The sequence below is a fragment of the Heteronotia binoei genome, chromosome 21, assembly GCF_032191835.1.
Source record: "Heteronotia binoei isolate CCM8104 ecotype False Entrance Well chromosome 21, APGP_CSIRO_Hbin_v1, whole genome shotgun sequence".
NCBI lineage: Eukaryota > Metazoa > Chordata > Lepidosauria > Squamata > Gekkonidae > Heteronotia > Heteronotia binoei.
The window spans coordinates 7631751-7656847 of record NC_083243.1 but is presented as its reverse complement, the minus strand read 5'-3'; the positions used below and the strand labels follow the sequence as shown (position 1 = coordinate 7656847).

Below are 25097 nucleotides of genomic sequence, written 5' to 3'. Positions count from 1 at the left end.
AAGTCCCATTTTAGTCAATGGGGCTCTCTCCCAGCAAAATGGTGGCAGTTCTGCAGTCAATGTTACTCTAGAAAGAAACCAGTGATTAAAATTTAGAGAGTGTTACTCACTCCAGAGTGGATCTCATGGGAACTAGATTCCAGTTACTATCAAACGAAAATGCAACTTTTACTTCTATCCCTTTGCTTCAAGGAAACTAATAATTTACCTGTTTCTCTACCCATTTCAAGGTAGAATCTACCTGCCAACCACCAACCTCACAGGGCAAGGGATCTGTATCCCTTTATTTTATTTACTTTATTTATATCTTACTTCTCTTCGCAGAAGGGACCCAAAGCAGCTTACATCCTTCTCCTCTCCTCCATTTTATCCGAACACCAACAACCCTGTGAGGGAGGTCTAGCTGAGAGTGTGCGACTGGCCCAAGGTCACCCAGCAAGTTTCCATGTCCTGAGTGGGGATTCAAACCTGGATTTCCCAGATCTCAGCCTGATACTTTTAACTACTATGCTGGCTCTCTCTTTCTCTACATTAACATAAGAGAAGCCATGTTGGATCAGGCCAATGGCCCATCCAGTCCAACGCTCTGTGTCACATAAGAACATAAGAGAAGCCGTGTTGGATCAGGCCAATGGCCCATCCAGTCCAACACTCTGTGTCACACATAAGAACATAAGAGAAGCCATGTTGGATCAGACCAATGGCTCCTCCAGTCCAACACTCTGTGTCACATAAGAACATAAGAGAAGCCATGTTGGATCAGGCCAGTGACCCATCCAGTCCAACGCTCTGTGTCACATAAGAACATAAGAGAAGCCATGTTGGATCAGGCCAATGGCCCATCCAGTCCAACACTCTGTGTCACACATAAGAACATAAGAGAAGCCATGTTGGATCAGACCAATGGCTCCTCCAGTCCAACACTCTGTGTCACATAAGAACATAAGAGAAGCCATGTTGGATCAGGCCAGTGGCCCATCCAGTCCAACGCTCTGTGTCACATAAGAACATAAGAGAAGCCATGTTGGATCAGGCCAATGGCCCATCCAGTCCAACACTCTGTGTCACACATAAGAACATAAGAGAAGCCATGTTGGATCAGACCAATGGCTCCTCCAGTCCAACACTCTGTGTCACATAAGAACATAAGAGAAGCCATGTTGGATCAGGCCAGTGGCCCATCCAGTCCAACGCTCTGTGTCACATAAGAACATAAGAGAAGCCATGTTGGATCAGGCCAGTGGCCATCCAGTCCAACGCTCTGTGTCACATAAGAACATAAGAGAAGCCATGTTGGATCAGGCCAATGGCTCCTCCAGTCCAACACTCTGTGTCACATAAGAACATAAGAGAAGCCATGTTGGATCAGGCCAGTGGCCCATCCAGTCCAACGCTCTGTGTCACATAAGAACATAAGAGAAGCCATGTTGGATCAGGCCAATGGCCCATCCAGTCCAACACTCTGTGTCACACATAAGAACATAAGAGAAGCCATGTTGGATCAGACCAATGGCTCCTCCAGTCCAACACTCTGTGTCACATAAGAACATAAGAGAAGCCATGTTGGATCAGGCCAGTGGCCCATCCAGTCCAACGCTCTGTGTCACATAAGAACATAAGAGAAGCCATGTTGGATCAGGCCAGTGGCCCATCCAGTCCAACGCTCTGTGTCACATAAGAGAAGCCATGTTGGATCAGGCCAATGGCCCATCCAGCCCAACACTCTGTGTCACACATAAGAACATAAGAGAAGCCATGTTGGATCAGACCAATGGCTCCTCCAGTCCAACACTCTGTGTCACATAAGAACATAAGAGAAGCCATGTTGGATCAGGCCAGTGGCCCATCCAGTCCAACGCTCTGTGTCACATAAGAACATAAGAGAAGCCATGTTGGATCAGGCCAATGGCCCATCCAGTCCAACACTCTGTGTCACACATAAGAACATAAGAGAAGCCATGTTGGATCAGACCAATGGCTCCTCCAGTCCAACACTCTGTGTCACATAAGAACATAAGAGAAGCCATGTTGGATCAGGCCAGTGGCCCATCCAGTCCAACGCTCTGTGTCACATAAGAACATAAGAGAAGCCATGTTGGATCAGGCCAATGGCCCATCCAGTCCAACACTCTGTGTCACACATAAGAACATAAGAGAAGCCATGTTGGATCAGACCAATGGCTCCTCCAGTCCAACACTCTGTGTCACATAAGAACATAAGAGAAGCCATGTTGGATCAGGCCAGTGGCCCATCCAGTCCAACGCTCTGTGTCACATAAGAACATAAGAGAAGCCATGTTGGATCAGGCCAGTGGCCCATACAGTCCCACACTCTGTGTCACATAAGAACATAAGAGAAGCCATGTTGGATCAGGCCAATGGCCCATCCAGTCCAACACTCTGTGTCACATAAGAACATAAGAGAAGCCATGTTGGATCAGACCAATGACTCCTCCAGTACAACACTCTGCGTCACATAAGAACATAAGAGAAGCCATGTTGGATCAGGCCAGTGGCCCATCCAGTCCAACGCTCTGTGTCACATAAGAACATAAGAGAAGCCATGTTGGATCAGGCCAGTGGCCCATACAGTCCCACACTCTGTGTCACATAAGAACATAAGAGAAGCCATGTTGGATCAGGCCAATGGCCCATCCAGTCCAACACTCTGTGTCACATAAGAACGTAAGAGAAGCCATGTTGGATCAGGCCAGTGGCCCATGCAGTCCAACGCTCTGTGTCACACAATGGCCAAAAAAACCCAGGTGCCATCAGGAGGTCCACCAGTGGGCCCAGGACACTAGAAAGCCTCCTACTGTTGCCCCCCGCCCCCCACAAGCACCAAGAATACAGAGCATCACTTGCCCCAGACAGAGAGTTCCATCAATACCCTGTGGCTAATAGCCACTGATGGACCTCTGCTCTAGATGTTTATCTGTTTTGAAACATGGGGGAAATGTTACATTGGGGAACAGTGCTCTGAAGAACCACAAGTTAGCATGTCAGAGAGCCACACGCACCTGCCTAAGCCACTGGGTATCACCGATAAAGGGCATTTCAAGAAATGTGTCAACATCATGGAGGTGTCCCGTCCGTAGATCACAGAACTTTTTTTTGGGGGGGGGGGAGGTTTTTTTTTAGAAATTAAAGTCCACCTAACTTAATTCTTCTCATTCTGTCAAAGGAATCACACTTTGCAAATGGGTTTTGATTTCAAACGGGTGGAATTCTAGCAGGAGCTCCTTTGCATACTAGGCCACACACCCCTGATATAGCCAATCCTCCAAGAGCTTACAAGGCTCTCTTTTGTAAGCTCTTGGAGGATGGGCTATATTAGGGGTGTGTGGCCTAATAAGCAAAGGAGCTACTGCTAGAATTCTGCCCCTGATTTTAAAACTTGGCACTTTTTCAATTGGAAAAGGGCTTCATGAATGCTCATCTTCATGGACAACTGAACACATTTCATTTTTAAAGAAAACATTAACTGTACCATCCTAAATAGGCTATATCCTTCCAGGCCATTTACTTTAATGGAGTAACCCTGCTATGGATGGCACCACAAAAAACCACAATTCTAGGCATTTGAGAGCAAAGCAGATAAAATATTTTGTGTCTCAGGTACTAAGCAGCAGATACTCCAGCAGAAAAATCAAAAACACGTGCACATTATTATTATTATCATTGCCAGTTACACTTCAGGGTTGCTTGTCTTGGCCCTTTTAGGGAACAAACTTAAAATGCCATAAAAACTGGTGTGAAACTGCTTGGACCAAAGACTTTGGTGAGCCACAGAAACTGCACATGCAAACCACAGACGGCAACAGCCCCATAAACGCTCGCCTTCTGCAGCTCTGCAAAGCTAGCCTGCAGTATTCCAGCCCGAAAATATTTAAGAAGACTGTTTAATGAGCCACTCCCAAGCCTGGCGTCAAGTAATTCTGCCATCTGTTATTTTCATTCTAAATGCGGAGCATGCAAACATTACAAGCTACCTAACTACACTCTACACCTTTCGCTTCAACAGATGTCTACAGGGTGAATCTTGTCAAAATAGAAGCGAAGAGGCCCAACCGACAGTTGGACAAGAACTTCCAAGCCGCTGTTCAGAATCTAATCAGAACAAAAAAAGATTTGAGTCCAACAGCACTACAGAGACCAACTAGATTTTTTTGCGCATAAGCTTTCAAGAGTCAAAGCTCTGTCACATCAGGAATCTTGGACTCTTGAAAGCTTGAAAAGGGCTTGCGGGTCTCTGTAATGCTATTGGGCTCAAATCCAACTGTTCTACTCCAGACTGACAGGGCTGCCTTCTGAAACTGACCAGAACAAAAGTCTGCAATGAACAATCAAGGTTGCTGATTTCACCTGCTCAATTCTTCCTGACCACAGAGCAAATCCACAATTAAAGATTATTAATGCAAGAGGAGCAGTTGTCTTAAAAGGGATGTAATTATCAAGGGCATGTGGGGAAAGAGAGAACTGCTCAGCTCTGGGTCAGAATGCCTCATTAAGCACCTCGCTTTCTCCAAAGTCTGCACAACCAACTTGTGCCCCATAACCGGTACATAAACTGGGAGAAACGAAACAAGAAGCAACCTCATGCACTGCGCTGGTGAATTTAGGGGGAGGTGTTTGTGAGTTTCCTGCATTGTGCAGGGGGTTGGACTAGATGACCCTAGAGGTACCTTCCAGCTCTATGATTCTAAGACAGAAGGAGGTTTTTAAACAAAGGTTTTTCAACAGAGGCTGGATGGCCATCTGACAGCAATGCAGATCCTGTGAATTTAGGAGGAGTTATTTGTGGGTTTCTTGCATCGTGCAGGGGGTTGGACTAGATGACCCTGGAGGTCCCTTCCAGCTCTATGATTCTAAGCTGACAGCTGGAAGGATAGTTGAAATAGGAGAACAGCCACAATCCAGCAGGGAGCCCTGGAGTATACAGGCACTGCGGGGAGGGGACTACACGCTCCAGTTCCACTGCTTCTGAAACGCTTTCGATCTAAGATGCCTGTGGGTGTGAACCAGGGGTGGCCAGACTTGCTAGACTTAAGAGCCATGTAGAATAAACATCAGATGTTTGAGAGCTGCCAGACATGAACATCAGAGGAGGGAGGGAGGAAGCAACTTTAACTTCAAATGCATTCTCCAAGTTGCTAACTGGCTTGGCGAAGCGATTTAAAGAGAGAAATGCCTTCTCCGAGTCAGCTGACGGGGTGGTGGGGGCTTCAAGAGCCACTCAATATGTGTGAAAGAGGCGCGTATGGCTCCTGAGCCAAAGTCTGCAGCCACCTCGGCTGTGAACGGACAGGGCCGCTCGCAAAAGAACAGTCACTCAAAGATCAAATCTTTGTATGCCGTGATAATGACCCTGAAATAGTTTGTTAGTTCTGTGCTCAAGCACTAATAGGATCAGGATGCCCGCACTGCTTAAAAAAAAAAGCATATTGGGTGGGGGGGGAGGGGAGAATCATCATTCTACCACCTGGATTTTTTTAAAGTGCAAGAATAGTTCCCAGTGTACTCAGGAGTCATGGTTCATACACAATACCATCGGTATACATAGAAAATCCATGCAGTGGCACAGCGAGCAAACGAAGATTTCTGGCTCAAGGAATGTCAATGTAATTTCCAAAAGCAGGAGGAAGGGCTCAGGATCACTAAGTGATCTTCAGAGATAAAGGCAGTCCCCTGCGCAAGCATCAATCGGTTCTAACTCTGGGGTGACGTCTCATCACGACGTTTTCACAGCAGACTTAATTTTTTTACGGGGTGGTTTGCCCTTGCCTTCCCCAGTCATCTACACTTCCCCCCCAAGCAAGCCGGGTCCTCATTTGACCGACCTCGGAAGGGTGGAAGGCTGAGTCGACCTCGAGCCGGCTACCTGAACCCATCTCCAGCCGAGATCGAACTCGGGTCATGAGCAGAGGGCTCGGACTGCAGTACTGCAGCTTGACCACTCTGCGCCACGGGGCTGCTGATCTTCAGAACATACCAGGGGGAAAAAACCCCCAGCAAGTTCCCAAGGAAAGACCAAATTATACTTCTGACCACATCTGCTTGCTGGTCTCAAAAGGCGCTGCCGGACTCACGCTTTGTTCACCTGCAAGCTGCAAACTCGATCCTGACCACGCAGTACCTGTTTGCTCTTGTATTTCTTCAGGTATCTCGGGGAAACCAGACATTCAGGATTGATGTCCAGCGTGACCTGTTCGGCGATTATCTGCGGATCCGGGTTCAGATGCTGCATCTTCAGGAAGGACAAGATGTTCTGGACTTCCAGATTATACGAGCTGTCCGCCATGGTCTTGCCCTTGGAGGCCAGACGGCAAGCGGCCATCCAGTGCGCATACTGCTTTTCCTGAGATCGAAACGGAAAGAGGAGGTGCTCGTTAGAAGGGGGCCTTTGTTGCATTTCATCCTGTTTCCAACAATACTTTAGTAGATTTCAATGGCAAGAAAAGCTAAAGACCTGAACACACTTGGGAAGAAGCCAAACAGCAACGAAGAATGGCTCCGAAAGCCCAAAGGAACACAACGAACTGGGCACTGAAGATGAAAGCATCACAACGCCACCTTTTGTTTCATAAAACAGGGTTGCGTTTACCTGTAACTGTTGTTCATCAAGTGGTCTTCTGTGCAGGTATACATGAGGACTGCACAGTCGCAGGCCAGCCACAGAAGATGATGGTATTGGATTTAAATCCCGCCCTTCGTTCTGAATCTCAAAGTCTCAGAGCAGCTCACACACAACAGACACCCTGTGAGGTGGGTGGGGCTGAGAGGGCTCTCCCAGCAGCTGCCCTTTCAAGGACCTCTGCCAGAGCTATGGCTGACCCAAGGCCATGCCTGCAGCTGCAAGTGGAGGAGTGGGGAATCAAACCCAGATCTCCCAGATAAGAGTACCACACTTAACCACTACACCAAACTGGCTCTCTGTGCAGGGGCTGGAGGAAGAAGACGACGACATTGGATTTATATTCTGCCCTCCACTCTGAATCTCAAAGTCTCAGGGCAGCTCACAATCTCCTTTACCTTCCTCCCACACAACAAACACCCTGTGAGGTAGGTGGGGCTGAGAGAGTGGCCTGCAATCTCCCTTCCCTTCCTCCCCCACAACAGACACCCTGTGAGGTGGGTGGGGCTGAGAGGGCTCTCCCAGCAGCTGCCCTTTCAAGGACAGAGTCACAGAGCGGCCTACAATCTCCTTTACCTTCCTCCCCCACAACAGGCACCCTGTGAGTTGGGTGGGGCTGAGAGGGCTTTCCCAGCAGCTGCCCTTTCAAGGACAACTCTGCCAGAGCTATGGCTGACCCAAGCCCATCCCAGCAGGTGCAAGTGGAGGAGTGAGGAATCAAACCCAGTTCTCTCAGGTAAGAGTCCGTGCACTTAACCACTACATCAAACTGGCTCCCAGAGCTAACAAGCTTTACAAAAGATCTTTCTAGAGCTAGAGTGTGCTCAGCCACACACCCGTATTCAGTGCATCCCTTTTCCTGCCAAACGGTCACATGATGGGGCAAGCACTCTTCCTTCCACGGCTGTGAGGAGGTGTGCCTGCACAGAAGGCCCTCAATGAACAACGATTACAGAGCCTGTTTTCATCATCATGACTTTTTGGCCATCCCACATGGGAGACTAGCAAGCTCATGCACTGAGGCGGTAGGTGTGGGCTGATCAGCAGAAGACAGACTGAAGAACTACTTTCTCAACATTGTCAACAGTATTGACATTCAAAGCCTTACTTGGCCTGGGACTGACATACCTGAGGGACCGCCTCTCCCCATGTGAGCCCCGAAGGCAGCTACGATCTGCCAATCAACATCTCCTGGGCCAAGGGACGTCCGTCTTGCCTCGACCAGGGCCAGGGTCTTTTTGGCCCTGGCCCCATCCTGGTGGAATCAGCTCCCAGCGGAGATACGGGCCCTACCGGATTTGTTACCTTTCCGGAGGGCCTGTAAGACGGAGCTGTTCCGTCAGGCGTTCGGCTGAGGCAGGCGGATGCCCCTGGGTTACTGCCTGTACCATCGGCCATCCTCCCTCACAGTGGTCTGAACTGGGGCCGCTAATCTACCCCAATCTGTATTATCAGTCCGCCACTTTGTTACACTATACTGTATTGTGTGCTGTGTTAATTGTATTTATTGGCTTTTATTGGTTTTATTGCATTGCATCTATTGCATTATGTGTTGATTTTATATGTATGTGATCCACCCTGAGCCGCTTGGGATAGGGCAGAATATAAACGAGCCAAATGAATAAAATAAATAAAACAACTGCCTCCTAAAAGTGTGTTGGTTATTTATTTACAGTCAGCCTTTCTCTTAAACGCTCAAGGCTAATTAACATCCAAGCAGAAACCCAGGCGGTAATCACAGGTATGTACAGATGTATTCTAACATACTGATTTCTATTTTAACATTTTTAAATGATGCATTTCAAAGCATGGAAGCTAATTTTTCTCCACAGGCAGAAAAAGGAATTCAAAGAAAATGACCAAACCACTCACAGTGACCCAAATAGGCTGGATGGAGTGCTCAGAAGAGTTCCCCATCCGACTTTGGCGTTCATTTTACTCAAAACATTTATTATCCGCCTTTCTTCCTCACAGAACTCAAGGCAACTTACGATGTAAATATAATGCTTTAAAAGGATCTTTTTTTTTTTTTAAAGCACAATTCAAAATCTCCTATAAGGACTCCCAACAAACAAAAACTAAATTAGTCAAATGCAGTCCTAAATAAAGCTGTCTTCAACTGCCTCCTGAATATCAAGAATGAGGGGGCCAGGCACACCTCCCTGGGTAGATGGTTCGGAAACTGCGGGGCTGCCATCAAAAAGGCCCTCTCTCGTGAACCCACTAGACAAGCTTCTGCGACTGGGGGGACAGTCAGGAGGGCCTCTCCCCGTCATTCCCTACGGCCTCCACATCATTAGCACGAAGTGTCATGTAAGTCAAGGCACTACGAGGAAGTCTGAAAGAACCCCCAAACAGCAAGAACAAAGATGCAGGAAATGTAGTTGCTCGCACTTACGTTATCACAACGGAGCCAAATTTCATTCATGCCCTCGGCAACAGGGATGAGAAGCTTGATGTTAAACTTCTGACCGGAAATGTTGACATCGGGAGTCACCTCACAGCCTACAATGAAAAGATTACACGCTGGAGATTAAACACTGCATGAGAGTATGGCTGATGGTTCTACACAGTGCAGGGGGGGGGGGGAATGCCATCTGTTGACTGTTAGATGTTGTGGTTGGAGATGGTGTGAGAGGGTGTAAGAAGAGAATGGAGGTTTCAGCAATGGGACAGCTGACCCACTAAGCAAAAGGGGGAAAGACACACGTGTATTCTCATCTGGATACACAGGCATCTGGATTAGGACAGGTGATCATAAGAATATTAAGAACTACTTTACTGGATCAGACCAATGGCCCATCTCACCCAGTATCCTGTTTCCACAAGTGCCCAGCCAAGTGCCATGGGAAGTTAACAGGCCAAGGCATGGCAAAGTGAACCATGCACGTAACCCACCCCCTCCACAACTCTCTGATTGGAAGAGCGCTACTAAATAGCGCTCAAGTTGTTAAACAACAGATGCTGGCTGAAAGAGTCTGCCCAGAGCTCCCAGCAACCTGATCTCCTCTCCCCACCCCCTTCCAAATCTGAATACAATGGGAATTGCACTCGGCAGGTGACCGGAGGTACTCTAAAGCCAGCCTGCAGGCACAACAAAAAAAATTAAAACCAGCACTATTATGGAACCACCTCACCAGGGAGGTGCACCTGGCCCTCTCACTGTCCAGCTTTAGGAGACAGCTGAAGACTGTTTTATTTAGAAGAAGAAGATATTGCATTTATATCCCGCCCTCCACTCCAAAGAGTCACAGAGCAGCTCACAATCTCCTTTCCCTTCCTCCCCCACAACAGACACCCTGTGAGGTGGGTGGGGCTGGAGAGGGCTCTCCCAGCAGCTGCTCTTTCAAGGACAGAGTCTCAGAGCGGCCTACAATCTCCTTTACCTTCTTCCCCACAACAGACACCCTGTGAGGTGGGTGGGGCTGAGAGGAGTCTCCCAGCAGCTGCCCTTTCAAAGACAGAGTCTCAGAGCGGCCTACAATCCCCTTTCCCTTCCTCCCCCACAACAGACACCCTGTGAGGTGGGTGGGGCTGGAGAGGTCTCTCCCAGAGGCTGCCCTTTCAAAGACAGAGTCTCAGAGCAGCCTACAATCTCCTTTCCCTTCCTCCCCCACAACAGACACCCTGTGAGGTGGGTGGGGCTGAGAGGGCTCTCACAGCAGCTGCCCTTTCAAGGACAGAGTCTCAGAGCGGCCTACAATCTCCTTTACCTTCCTCCCCCACAACAGACACCTTGTGAGGTGGGTGGGGCTGAGAGGGCTCTCCCAGAAGCTGCCCTTCCAAGGACAACCTCTGCCAGAGCTATGGCTGACCCAAGGCCCTGCCAGCACTGGATGATGGGACTGCACTGGATTACAGCAGTCCTAAACTGTGATGTCAAATGTTGATTTTTTTTTTAAAAAAAACGTATTTCAAGTGTTCTGTTTTGTGTATTTTATTTATATGGTAAACAATCTTGACCTCCATAAGAAAGGAGGCTAATAAATGTTTAAAATATAGAAATATCTAAAATAAATATAGGGAAACCCATTTGCAAGGATGGTGGGGGGGCAAGGGGGAATCTTTTGTTGTTGTTCAGTCGCACAGTCGAGTCCGACTCTGCGACCCCCGTAGATGACGTCACGCCAGGCCTGTCCTAAAAGCGTCTCAGCGATTAGTCAGCTTAGATTAGCATCTCTAATCACATGTTCATCAGGTAAAGAGTTCTAAGCTGATTTTTGAAAAAAATCCTAAGAAAATCATTCACCCTTCATGAAAGCCACAGCAGAATCACAACCTTTTTCTCGATTAGCTGCTTCCTCTTAAGATGGAGGAAAACGCTGGTTAAGTGTCAACCCACTGACCACAGTTTCATATGACAGCACCATCGGGCATCTCTCTGTCTCTCTTTCCGGCAGATCTGACTGCCTTTGGTGAGCCAAGCGTGATGCGGTGCTTGGAATGTTGGACTACGTTGGGAGAATTGGGAGCAAATCCCGGCTCTGCTATGAAAGTTCACTAGGCAACCTTGGGACAGTGCTTCCCTCTTTCTCACCCTAACCTGCCCCCCACGGTTGTTGGGGGGAGGGGAGGGCCGTGGCTCAGTGGCAGAGCATCTGCTTGACATGCGGAAGGTCCCAGATTCAGTCCCTGACATCCCCAGTTAAGGACCAGGCAGCCAACGATGTGGAAGACTTCTCCCCGAGACCCTGGAGAGCTGCTGTCAGTCTGAGTAGACAATACTAATGCTACTGGACCGAGGGCGTAAGGCAGGTTCATGCGTTCAAGACAAAAGAGAGGAGGGAGGGAGCAATGTGGTAAAGCCACTGAGGGGAAAACCAGGGTACAAATAAAATAATGAATAAATTCAAATTATAGCTCAAGGACTGAAGATGGCTCGAGGGAAGTACACGTTGCATAAGAATTTAAGAAGAGTCCTGCTGGATCAGTACACCTTAGTCCAGCATCCTGTCTCACACAGCGGTCAACCAGTTCTTCTGGAAGGCCAACAACAAGGAATAGCGCAGGGATGGCCAAACTGTGGCTCTTCCGCACAACGTGTGGCCCTTGAAGCCCCCACCACCTTATCGGCCAGCAGCTTTGAGAATGCATTTAAAGTTGCTTTCTTTCCACCTCTCCCTCTTTCCCTCCCCATCTTCTTTCCTTCCTTGCACTTCTCAAACATCTGACGTTCACGTCTTGCAGCCCTCAAACATCTGATGTTTATTCTACGTGGCTCTTACGTTAAGCAAGTTTGGCCACCCTGGCATAGAGGCTGGGGCTTTTCCCTGGTGCTGCTTCCAGGCTCTGGGATTCAGAGGTTTAGCGCCTCTGAACGTGGAGGTAGCCTGGGAGAGCGACTTGGTCAGTCTTCCTCCCTTCCCTGCCTTTTTGCTGCTGCGCAAGGAATCCCACACATGGAAAGTCTGTCATCCGCGGAAATCAAAGCAGCTATTAGGCATGAGGGGGTGTTAAGCACTGACAGCTGAATGGCACAGAAGGCTGCCTATGTGTTAACCACAACAGGGGAACCAAGTCCATTTTCTCCACAGCTAAAAACAGGGATTTTATTCTAAAAGCCCGAAAGGCAGAAAAGCCAGGCTCCCAAAGATCTGTGTGGATGTGAACGTCTGTGCATTGGGACTAATGCACAGAGCCAGTTTGGTGTCGTGGTTAAGTGTGCGGACTCTTATCTGGGAGAACCGGGTTTGATTCCCCACTCCTTCACTTGCAGCTGCTGGAATGGCCTTGCATCAGCCATAGCTCTGGCAGAAGTTGTCCTCGAAAGGGCAGCTTATGTGAGAGCTCTCTCAGCCCCACCTACCTCAAAGGATGTCTGTTGTGGGTGGGGGGAAGCTAAAGGAGATTGTGAGCTGCTCTGAGACTCTGAGATTCAGAGTGGAGGGCAGGATATAAATCCAATATCATCATCTTCTTCTAATGCACGCCTGCAGCTGTCTGAATGAAGGCGTAGAGCCTGGAGATATGGTTTGGAAACAGACGCAGAAGTGAAATTCCACTGAAAGTCACTGGGACTTACTTCTGTGGAATGGGTGCAATTCAGAGGCATTCCAGCATAACAAATCCCACTGCTACATATTCCAGCGGGGCCTTGCAGAACCCGATACACTTAAGTTATGAAGGATGCATGCGACTGTGGCTTTAATTTCCTTTTCAGTTGCGGTGCCTCCCTTCAGACTTCACTTGCACAGTTTTAACTGGCAGCTGGTTGGGAGCCGGTGACACACTAACGGCCCCAGGGCGGCGTGCTCTTAGGGACTGCAGACAATGTGCTTAGATCCACACTACAAAGGCTTTGAATACAATCGTCCACAGAAGGCGATACAAGAAATCAATTTCCTTGTGAGACGGGAGTCAGTTTTTAAGGCCTCTTCCAGCTCTTCTTGCAGAATTCTTTTAACGCTCTGTCAGCAGCAGTGTGCTGGAAAAAAGCTCCCCAAAAAGGTATTCCCACGGCGCCCTTCCCCAGCTCAGATCCTCGTAGCTATAGACTGAGGTCATCTGGCAGCTGCTCTGGTTCTGCCCCGAAGGCTTTAAAAGGGATGCGGGGTGGGGGTTTGATATCAGTCATGCCTGTCATTTCACAACCCTCCAAGACGGAATATTTTATAGCTGAATACAAGAAGAGCCTTTGGAATCTCAGACGCAGCATGCAAAGGGAACAAAGCCTATGTGTGTGCGCTGAATGGTGGTGGGGGGGGAGGAAGGGGGATGCCTCAAGTGACAAGGAAATTCTGCAACTCCTAACGAATGCCACTGGCTTCAGTTTATGAGCCTGGGTTCCCAAGGGTTTTTTCCACACCTCTTCATTGTACAAACATGGGGATGGACGGTGGCTCAGTGGTAGAGCATCTGCTTGGGAAGCAGAAGGTCCCAGGTTCAATCCCCGGCATCTCCAAAAAAGGGTCCAGGCAAATAGGTGTGAAAAGCCTCAGCTTGAGACCCTGGAGAGCCGCTGCCAGTCTGAGAAGACAATACTGACTTTGATGGACCGAGGGTCTGATTCAGTATAAGGCAGCTTCATATGTTCATGTTCATAAACATAGATCCTGCGTAACTCGCTTTTGCTTCACGCTGGTTTCCATTCGGGCATGAGCAGAATGAGTCCCTTCCAGAAGCACAGAAAGATTGTGGACTCCCCCCTTTTTTAATTGCAGCAATACAGATGATGGTTTTGCCTTAAAACTTTAGCCCCCAAATCTTTAGGGACTGTGTTCACCACAACAGACAGAAGAAGAAGACGACGACTACAGATTTATACCCCGCCCTTCTCTCTGAATCAGAGACTTGGAATGGCTTGCAATCTCCCGTATCTTCTCCTCCCACAACAGACACTCTGTGAAGTGGGTGGGGCTGAGAGGGCTCTCCCAGAAGCTGCCCTTTCAAGGACAACTTCTGCCAGAGCTATGGCTGACCCAATCCCATTCCAGCAGCTGCAAGTGGAGGAGTGGGGAATCAAACCCGGTTCTCCCAGGTAAGATTCCACACACTTAACCACTACACCAAACTAGCTCTCAGGGGCTGTGTACCCCATGCTGCGCTAGTTGCTGTTTAAAACTCCAAAAAAAGGCTTTTTCAAAAGGCAAACAGCCAGATTTCAGTCCAGTAGCACCTTAGAGGCCACCAAGATTTTGGGGATATAAATGTTCAAGAATCAAAGCTCTCTTCATATCCAATGAAGGGAATTCTGACTGTCAAAATCTCATATCCCAGAAATCTTGGTGGTCTCTAAGAGGCTACTGTTACATAGCAGAATGACACAGTTAAGCTCTGAAACTACCAAAAGACAAAGAGGCTGCCCAGAAATTCTGGCGATCCTCAGAATCTTGTGAAATCAAAGGGAGAGGGTAACTCTCCCTCCTCCTTCGCTGCCCCCTCCAAGTGAAACACCTCTGCTACACCATCACTAGCATAATGAGGCCAGTTTGGTGTAGTGGTTAAGTGTGTGGACTCTTATCTGGGAGAACCGGGTTTGATTCCCCACTCCTCCACTTGCACCTGCTGGAATGGCCTTGGGTTAGCCATAGCTCTGGCAGAGGTTGTCCTTGAAAGGGCAGCTGCTGGGAGAGCCCTCTCAGCCCCACCCACTTCACAAGGTGTCTGTTGTGGGGGGAGAAGATATAGGAGATTGTAAGTCGCTCTGAGTCTCTGATTCAGGGAGAAGAGGGGGGTATAAATCTGCAATTCTTCTTCTTCTTTTAAAAGAACCTTCATGCTTTTGCTCTGGAAATGGGACCAGAAACTACAGAACTGTGGCATTTAAGTAGGAATGTGAGTCACTGCCCTGACATACCCCATCACTATGTCAAAAATGTTTGGTTTAGTGGTTAAGTGTGCGGACTCTTAGCTGGGAGAACTGGGTTTGATTCCCCACCCCTCCACTTGCAGCTGCTGGAATGGACTTGAGTTAGTCATAGCTCTCGCAGACTTGTCCTTGAAAGGGCAGCTTCTATGAGAGCTCTCTCAGCCCCACCCACCTCACAGGGTGTGTCAGTTGTGGGGGAAGAAGATAAAGAAGATTGTAAGCCACTCTGAGACTCTGATTCAGAGAAAAGGGCATGGTATAAATCTACGTTGTTGTCTTCTTCTTAAGAGGAAAATTTTTGGGAGGGGTTGTGCACGTGATAAAACTTTTGACCACCTTTCCCAATGTTACCACAGACAAACTAGAGATGTCCCAAAACTGCACGTGTCGCTCACCTCTCAAGTTCATCTGGTGAGCTGGAGTCCCGCTGGATTCTTCTTTGCTCTTGTAACAAGAGATAGATGTATCTTTGAAGGTGCACCAATACTGCTTGTAGCCCTTGAGTGTCAGTTTCTTTGGCCTGTCAAATAAATTCTTTGTTACTAGTGGGTCTGACAGAGAGGAGGGGTGGAGTCAAGAGCGTAGTTGTACTACTGAGAGAGGCAGCTTGTCATAATCGGTAGTGTGTTGAGGAGAGAAAGGGTCAAATCCTCACTTAGCTATGAGGCCCACTAGGTGATCTTGGATGCAATAGTCCATTTTCTCTCTCTCTCTCTCTCTCAACAAGATGGGATCTGCAATGCGTCCATTCAAGATAGAGACATGGTTCTTAGCTCTGCATGCCCATTGGAGCAGACTCCCTGACCCTGCAGCACTTGGAGCTCTGAAGCATACTCTGTGTTCACCAGAAGACTGTGCTTCCTGTAGCTACTAGCTGCCAAACTATCCTATTCAGTGTTGTTGTTGTTTTTTTTGCTTTAGCACCAAGCAAAGCCCTTCTTACATATGAACATATGAAGCTGCCTTCTACTGAATCAGACCCTGGGTCCATCAAAGTCAGTATTGTCTTCTCAGACTGGCAGCGGCTCTCCAGGGTCTCAAGCTGAGGTTTTTCACACCTATTTGCCTGGACCCTTTTTTGGAGATGCCAGGGATTGAACCTGGGACCTTCTGCTTCCCAAGCAGATGCTCTACCACTGACCCACCGTCCCTCCCTCTTCCTGCTGTCTTAAAAGTACTCTCTACTTCCTTGCATTTCAGAATCCTAGTCCGCAGCCTTCTGATTCATGGCAACCCTAGGAAGTAAGGACCTCCAGAACATCCTATCATTAACAGCCTTGCAAAACTGAAGGCAGCGGCTTCCTTTATGGAGACGATTCATCTCATGGGGGGTAGCCCTCTTTCCCTGCTGCCCTCCAACTTTTCTTAGCGTTATTGTCTTTAACTGCACATGACTGTCTTTATTTCACAGCCCAGCTTTCTCCTTTTTAATCCCGCTGCTCACGTTTTTAAAGTCTGCCGACTGTATTTGGATCGTGTTCTTCCTCTGAAGACGTCAGGGAAACAAAAAACATGATTAGCCCATTTTAAAGCCGGCAACTATCCTCAAGTTAATCTGAGCGAGGAGGTGTGACTTGTCCAAGTCACCCGGTGAACGTCACCGCTCAGTTTAAACTCCGGTCCCTCCAAGTCCAAGTTTAGTACTCTGTTCACTACTCTCTCTCTCTCGGCTTGGCTTCGCGAACGAAGATTTAAGAAGGGTGCAATAGTCCACGTTTGCTGCAGGCTCGCTGGTGGCTGACAAGACCAATGTGGGACAGGCAGGTCCGGACACAATGCTGACTTCTACCTTAAAACTGGAATGCGAACGAGTCCTGGCTCACAGAACAGAATTTACAACAAGCAAATATACCCAGGAATCAATGGGAAAGCAATCCTGTGACTCCCACAAAATATAAGAGGGTACAAAAATATCTAGCTGTCGCATGCAGTCAGACCAGGACTCGATGTTTTTCCAAGCGAAGAGCAGGATGTTTTTCAATACTCTTTCCTTGCCACTGCTTTCCCCACTTGGTATATTTCTCCTGCTGTGTTCCACATGCCCCCCTATACCAATTCCAGAGCTTTTTGTCATAGCCTTAATTTGACGAGTATTAGTTTGCAAGAGACAGTTACAGCTGCCAAAACATTTGTCAAAGTCCAGACACAATTGTTGCTAGTTTCCACATGCCTTAATCCAAGATAACGTTTCCTTTTTCCTCTCTCCCTAAAACAAAAATAATGCCTTGAAATCCAAATAAATCTGACTTAAGAGCGGCACAATTGGCCTAAAGCTGGTCATTTCTGGCAGTTTGGATGGAGCAGAAACAGCTGGAATGGTGCTTATTTATTATCCACCTACACACTTCGTGAAGACCAAGATACTTGACTAGTATTTCCAGCTGTAAACACAGCCCCTTAATTTGAGGACAGCTTGGTAAACATTTCAGCGGCGACGGGAGCTACAGAAATTAAGAACAGAAAAAGGGACCCCTGCAGCTCTTCCACTGATCTGCAGAAGTGCACACAATGCTTTAGAAAGGGAGCATGAAAATTTGTGTAGATTCACCATCTGACTAGGCCAGCGCCCCAGTTCTACCAATACCTCTTCTCCTTCCATAAAACTCCTCACATGTGAGAGCTCCACGCGGAGAAACATCTGTGCATCATACAATTTTCTCATGCCTTTAGGAGGGGGAAGAATTGCACAGGGTACCATATCATGTTACAGCATGACTACAGAGCTGTTTTACTGCAGGTGGGGAGAAAAAGGAGCTCTTCCATGAGACAGACAACTGCCATGCATGGTTTCAGAGGGTGGCCACGTTGCTCTGCAGTGGAACAGTTACATTAGAGGCCAGTAGCGCCGTAGAGATTTATTTATTAGACTTATATTCCGTCTTTTCCCGTAAACGGGCTCAAGGCGGATCTCAACATATCAACAAGGTTTTCAGGGCCTAAGCTTCCGAGAGTGAAGAATAAGAATAAGCGCAGATTCATACCCCACCCTTCTCTCTGAATCAGAGACTCAGAGCGGCTCACAATCTCCTTTCCCTTCCTCCCCCACAACAGACACCCCGTGAGGTGGGTGGGGCTGAGAGGGCTCTCACAGTAGCTGCCCTTTCAAGGACAGAGTCTCAGAGCGGCTCACAATCTCCTTTCCCTTCCTCCCCCACAACAGACACCCCGTGAGGCAGGTGGGGCTGAGAGGGCTCTCACAGCAGCTGCCCTTTCAAGGACAACCTCTGCCAGAGCTATGGCTGACCCAAGGCCATTTCAGCAGGTGCAAGTGGAGGAATGGGGAATCCAACCGGGTTCTCCCAGATTAAGAGTCGGCACACTTAACCACTACACAAAACTGGCTCTGAAAACTCCCTTTCATCAGGCATCATATGCATGGTTGTCAAGCAAGATTCGAGTCGAGCGGCATCTTTGAAGGCCCACCAAGGGAAGGCTGCAAACAGACTACTGCTTCTGTCCTCTTTTCGGAGTATCCTTCTTCAGGCAGCTCACTAAATTATTTCAATCAGCTGTGCTCTGTGTCGCCAATGGATCCGGCTTAACACTTCTATTTGCTCTGGGCTTCTCTTGAAAGTGATGAGTCAGATCCATTGGAGACACAGAGCAAAGCCAATTGAAATAATTTAACCTTTGGTCAGCTGCCTGAAGAAGGATACTCCTAAAGAGGGCAGAAGCAGCAGTCCGTGTGATCCAGATCCATTTGGAGAAAGTATCAGTAACTATTAACGCATTCTGCACACGCTCAAAGGGTACGCTTCCTTCTGCAGAGTCACAAGTTCCAAGGCTAAGCCTCGCCATTAATGGATAAGTCTCCTGCCAACAGAAAATGTTTAAGTGGTCTGTAACCCCACAAGAAAAACTACTTTCCCAAGAAGATGTTCTGGAAGCTACTTTAGGCTGTAGGGCTCTGCATCTCAGGAACCCAGGGACAGGCAAGCAGTACTTACTTGAACACTTTAATGTAGTCGGCCAGCTCCGGGATCGACGTAATGTCACCCTGGGAACAAGAGAGCAGCTGTTACGATCGTGTGCCAGAACCAAGACTCAGCGCTAGGAAGGGTGGGTTGAGGAGGAGTGCTTGGGGACAGTGATTCAGCTTATTGAAGAGGCAACGTCCTCACTCAAGAAGGAAAAGGCTTCCTAAAAATTACAGCAACAGGGCCTCAAAAGGCTCACCGTTTAGAGAACGCTGGACAGAAACTAAAGAGTCATACACCAAGAGGAAAGGCAGGGTTTAGATATTGTAATGAAGAAATAAATTCACGTATTTAATTCAGTCCAACAGTCTGTTCTTCTGGTTCTTAGGTTGGCAGAGTCCTACTTAAGATGCACTGGCAAGTTTGTTGAAGTGTGTCATTTAGTGCTGGGGTGTGTCCTCACTAAGAGAAATTCTGCCTTCTGATCCCGTTTAGGAGGGCCGTTAGCTCTTGCGGCGTGGAAGAAGCAGCAGAGCAGGTTTTCATACCCCGCTTTGCTCTACCGTATGAAGTCTCAAAGTGACTTACAATTCCCTTCCTCTCCCCACAACAGGCACCGAGAGATAGGCGGGGCTGAGAGAGTTCTGAGAGAACTGGGGCTGGCCCTTGGTCACCCAGCAGGCTTACATGGAGGAGAAGGAGCAGGGAATCAAACCCGGGTCTCCAGATCCGAGTCCACTGCTCTTAACCATGACACCACCCTGGCTATAAGTAGATTGGTTAACCATACCTTATGGTGGGGTGGATAGAAACTAGGTGAACGCTCTAGTTACCGCTGTTTTAAGCACTTGAATGCAAACTCAACGTCACTTAGCACAGACTAGCTGTGTTTTAGCTCAGCACAGATGGGCTGTGTTCCAGCTATGAACATATGAAGCTGCCTTATATAGAATCAGACACTTGGTCCATCAAAGTCAGTATTGTCTTCTCAGACTGGCAGCAGCTCTCCAGGGTCACAAGCTGAGGCTTTTCACACCTATTTGCCTGGACCCTTTTTTGGAGATGGCGGGGATTGAACCTGGGACCTTCTGCTTCCCAAGCAGATGCTCTACCACTGAGCCACCGTCCCTCCCCTATGAAGATGCTGATTATGAACACATATGAAGCTGCCTTATATTGAACCAGACAACCAGTCCATCAAGGTCAGTATGTCTACTCAGACCTGAAGCAGTTCTCTGGGAGTCTCAGGCTGAGGTCTTTCACATAAGAACATAAGAGAAGCCATGTTGGATCAGGCCAATGGCCCATCCAGTCCAACACTCTATGTCACATAAGAACATAAGAGAAGCCATGTAGGATCAGGCCAATGGCCCCTCCAGTCCAACACTCTGTGTCACATAAGAACATAAGAGAAGCCATGTTGGATCAGGCCAATGGCCCATCCAGTCCAACACTCTGTGTCACATAAGAACATAAGAGAAGCCATGTTGGATCAGGCCAATGGCCCATCCAGTCCAACATTCTGTGTCACATAAGAACATAAGAGAAGCCATGTTGGATCAGGCCAATGGCCCATCCAGTCCAACACTCTGTGTCACATAAGAACATCAGAGCAGCCATGTTGGATCAGGCCAATGGCCCATCCAGTCCAACACTCTGTGTCACATAAGAACCTAAGAGAAGCCATGTTGGATCAGGCCAATGGCCCATCCAGTCTGACACTCTGTGTCACACAGTGGCCAATATACACACACACACACTGTGGCTAATAGCCACTGATGGACCTCTGGTCCATATGTTTATCCAATCCCCTCTTGAAGCTGGCTATGCTTGTAGCCGCCACCACCTCCTGTGGCAGTGAATTCCACATGTTAATCACCCTTTGGGTGAAGAAGGACTTCCTTTTATCCGTTTTATCCTGACTGCTCAGTAATTTAATTGAACACCAACGACTTCTTGTATTGTGAGAAAGGGAGAAAAGTACTTCTTTCTCTCCTTTCTCCATCCCATGCATAATCTTGTAAACCTCTATCATGTCACCCCACAGTCGACGTTTCTCCAAGCTAAAGAGCCCCAAGCGTTTTAACCTTTCTTCATAGGGAAAGTGTTCCAAACATTTAATCATTCTAGTTGCCCTTTTCTGGACTTTTTCCAATGCTATAATATCCTTTTTGAGGTGCAGTGACCAGAATTGCACACAGTACTCCAAATGAAGAAGATATTGGATTTATATCCCGCCCTCCACTCCAAAGAGTCTCAGAGCGGTTCACAATCTCCTTTACCTTCCTCCCCTACAACAGACACCCTGTGAGGTGGGTGGGGCTGGAGAGGGCTCTCACAGCAGCTGCCCTTTCAAGGACAACCTCTGCCAGAGCTATGGCTGACCCAAGGCCATTCCAGCAGGTGCAAGTGGAGGAGTGGGGAATCAAACCCGGTTTTCCCAGATAAGAGTCCACACACTTAACCACTACACCAAACTGGCTCTCCGCACCATCGATTTATACAGGGTCATTATGATACGCTGACCTGCTATCTGGTCCTTTTAATGGGAGATGCTGGGGGCTGAACCTGGGACCTTCTGCATGCCAAGCAGAGGCTCTTCCACTGAGCCGCAACCTCTCAGTTTATAAATTCAACTCAGCATCTACAAAAGACTATGAAAGACTGAACTCTGCCCACCCATGCTTCAGTCTGTCTACTCTCCTGTGCTTTTCTCTGCGGTGTGCTGTCCTTAAAATAGCAGCTCTTGGTTTACAGTGGCAAACTACAGTTTTGCTTCAGGGGTTGCAGCTGAACTTCAGCCCCCTCCCTCTGGCAGCAGATGCTGTTCATTCTTACTCCTCCCCCCACCCACAGCTGCTGAGAAATCAAAAGCCCCACGCCAACAGGGTCTTGCTGTGGCTGGCGAGGGCATTCCTTGAAACTGTAGAACTGAATGGATGCAGATCTCAGCAGCTCTCACGTTTCAGACAAAGGAATTCCACCAGGTTGCGTGCGGAGCCGAGCTCTGCCTTGCCAATGGAACGTTTTCTTTCTCCATCTGTCTAAATATGTGCACGATTCCAGAGAGTACTGAAGCGGGCTTTCCCCTGTTTAGGTACAGGGTTGATGGCAGACAGACAGAGCAGGAGCTGTTTTGGCAGAGCCTGCAGGCCTTCCAGGGTCTCAAAAATACAGAGGGGAGGAGGTTCTCGGTCACCCTGGGACCTTTTCCTCTCTTCCCAGACTCTCCCTGGTTGGAGAAGTCCTGGGCAGTTCCTCCTCAGCCAGCTCCCAAGGCCTGTTTGAATAGGCCTGCGGTCAGCATGCCCCAGGCTCCATTCCCTGTGAACATATTATTTATATCACATTAGTTATTTATATCCTGCCTTTGGGTCTTAATCAGGGCCACCGAAACAGCTAAGCAGATGAAAAACACGTGTAAGAAAAGATGCTAATTTTCTGCCCCTAAGCATTTCTCCCCTGTTCTGATCCAGCGGATTACATTTTGCCTGGTTCCTCTGTATCCCTACGCCTTTCTTCGCAACGTGCCACTCACTTTCAGACGGGGATATAAGGGCGCAGGGATCCCCATTCCTACTTGCTTTTGAGTCCAGCAGCACCTTAGAGAGCCACAAGAGTATCAGTACTGAAGCTTTCAAGATTCAAAGCTCGCTTGGTCAGATGCAAGTTGGGATGAAGATAAAGTTCCTTATTTCTCATTCAGAAGAGAGGAGGAGCGCTGCAAAGGAAGAACGCAGGATGCACAGGTAATAATGCAAGATGTCATCGGATGGATTAAAGCAGAGGGAAAATGCTGACCCTGAAAATGAACATATGAAGCTGCCTTCTACTGAATCAGACCCTCAGTCCATCAAAGTCAGTATTGTCCACTCAGACTGGCAGCGGCTCTCCAGGGTCTCAAGCTGAGGTTTTTCACACCTATTTGCCTGGACCCTTTTTTGGAGATGCCAGGGATTGAACCTGGGACCTTCTGCTTACCAAGCAGATGCTCTACCACTGAGCCACCATCCCTCCCCTGCTCTCCAGGATCTCAAGCTGAGGTTTTTCACACCTATTTGCCTGGACCCTTTTTTGGAGATGCCAGGGATTGAACCTGGGACCTTCTGCTTCCCGAGCAGATGCTCTACCACTGAGCCACCGTCCCTCTTGTTGGCCTCTTAAGGCAGGGGTCACCACCCCTTTCTCCCACCCAGGACCCAGGCAGACAAAAGAGGCAGTGCAGCCTCACTCCAAAGCACCACTTCTTTTATCTGCCCAGGTACCAGGCGGGAGGATGAGGCAGCGTGGCAGCAACCTTCACCTACCCCTCATTTAAAGACCCCCATGGGGGGTAGGGACGGGGCATGCGCAAGGGGTCAGCCGGGGGTGGCAAAACCCCCGGCACCTCCACCGCTGGGGATTGAACTGGGGACCTTGTGCATGCAAAGCAAATGCTCTGCCACTGAGCCACAGCCCCTCCCCTCGTCTTGACCTCTTACAAGAACTGCACCTCCTGTGAAAATTGGTGGTGGGGAAGCTGTTGTCTCTCCTTGTCTTGCTCTCTTTAGGGGGAGGTGTTTGCGAGTTTCCTGCATTGTGCCGGGGGTTGGACTAGATGACCCTGGAGGTCCCTTCCAACTCTATGATTCTCTGTCCTAGGAAACGTGCCTTGTACTTCCCTTGCCCGACAGCTGGCCAGTGTAAGGCCTGGCTCTCCTTCAATAATAATGACACTGTTGGGCCTACCTACCACCTGCTGTGGTTCAGGAGGAGGTTGTCCACCTACTGAAGCAGCATCTTCAGTGAATCACAGAATCATAGAGTTGGAAGGGACCTCCAGGGTCATCTAGTCCAACCCCCTGCACAATGGAGGATACCCACAAATATCTACCCCAAATTCACAGGATCCTCATTGCTGTCAGATGGCCATCTAGCCTCTGTTTAAAAACCTCCAAGGAAGGAGAGCCCACCACCTCCCGAGGAGGAAGCCTGTTCCGCTGACGAACCACTCTAACGGTCAGGAAGTTCTTCCTGGTGTTGAGCTGGAAGCTCTTTTGATTTAATTTCAACCCCTTGGTTCTGGTCCTACCTTCCAGGGCCACAATTCCACACCATCCTCTACAGGACAGCCCTTCAAGTACTAGAAGATGGTGATCCTATCACCTCTCAGCCGCGTCCTCTCCAGGCTGAACATCCCCAGCTCCTTCAACCTTTCCTCATAGGACTTGGTCTCCAGACCCCTCACCATCTTCGTCACCCTCCTCTGGACCCGTTCCAGCTTGTCTATATCTAGGCCTGACTGTGGGAATCAGAGGGCTGCACCTACACAATGGATGAAATGCCCTTCCACACACCTACCCCCACCTCTATGTTTTGGGGCTGGTGAAACTCTAAGACAAGAACCAAGAAGCAGATCTGCATGCCCTTCCATCAACTCTCATACGTATTGGGAGGCACATAAGACCCATTTGGGGCATTTGCCAGCACAAGCCTTACTTAACATGGATGGAGCTGTCCATAAATTAGTGACTGGGGCACAGCTCCCGTTTGCTTTATAAGTATTTGCGGAGGAGGAACTGGAACTCAGGTTTAATATGACATTGCACAAAATGTCAGGAAAGGAGAAAAAAAAGTACGCAAAGATCAGTTCAATGGGAAGGGTTCCCTGGCAGATCAAAATAAACTCAAATTAGATTATCTTCTGTCAGATAGCAACCACCAGACGACAAGACAGGTGCCTAGGTTCTGTTCCCAGGTTTATAAAGAACACAAGAAGCAAGACAAATAGGCCAAACTGTAAATCTTTTAACAATTTTTAAAATGACTTTTTAAAAGGTTCAAAGGGTTAAATAATAATCTGTTATATTCTTTTTTTTTTACTGTTATAACCCTCAAGTCATCAAATCTTAATATGTAGGTTCTTTGTGGGAAGAAGATATTCCGTCTTTTCCCGTAAACGGGCTCAAGGCGGATCGCAACATATCAACAAGGTTTTCAGGGCCTAAGCTTCCGAGAGTGAAGAAGAAGAATAAGTGCAGATTCATACCCCACCCTTCTCTCTGAATCAGAGACTCAGAGCGGCTCACAATCTCCTTTCCCTTCCTCCCCCACAACAGACACCCTGTGAGGTGGGTGGGGCTGAGAGGGCTCTCACAGCAGCTGCCCTTTCAAGGACAACCTCTGCCAGAGCTATGGCTGACCCAAGGCCATTCCAGCAGGTGCAAGTGGAGGAGTGGGGAATCGAACCCGGTTCTCC

At 48.4% G+C, this 25097-nt stretch overlaps 1 protein-coding gene across 4 annotated transcripts in view; it reads right to left on the bottom strand.

Annotated features, from left to right (window-relative positions):
• Positions 1-25097, bottom strand: part of FERMT2 (FERM domain containing kindlin 2) — a 146155-nt gene that overhangs the window by 20232 nt on the left and 100826 nt on the right. For all 4 annotated transcript variants that reach the window (XM_060261112.1, XM_060261113.1, XM_060261114.1 and 1 more), the window contains 4 exons: positions 18890-18939; positions 15338-15462; positions 9033-9139; positions 6137-6358 (listed from right to left, as the gene is read on the bottom strand). In XM_060261112.1, coding sequence (XP_060117095.1) covers positions 6137-6358; positions 9033-9139; positions 15338-15462; positions 18890-18939 — 504 coding nt within the window. The remainder of the gene's footprint in view (positions 1-6136; positions 6359-9032; positions 9140-15337; positions 15463-18889; positions 18940-25097) is intronic.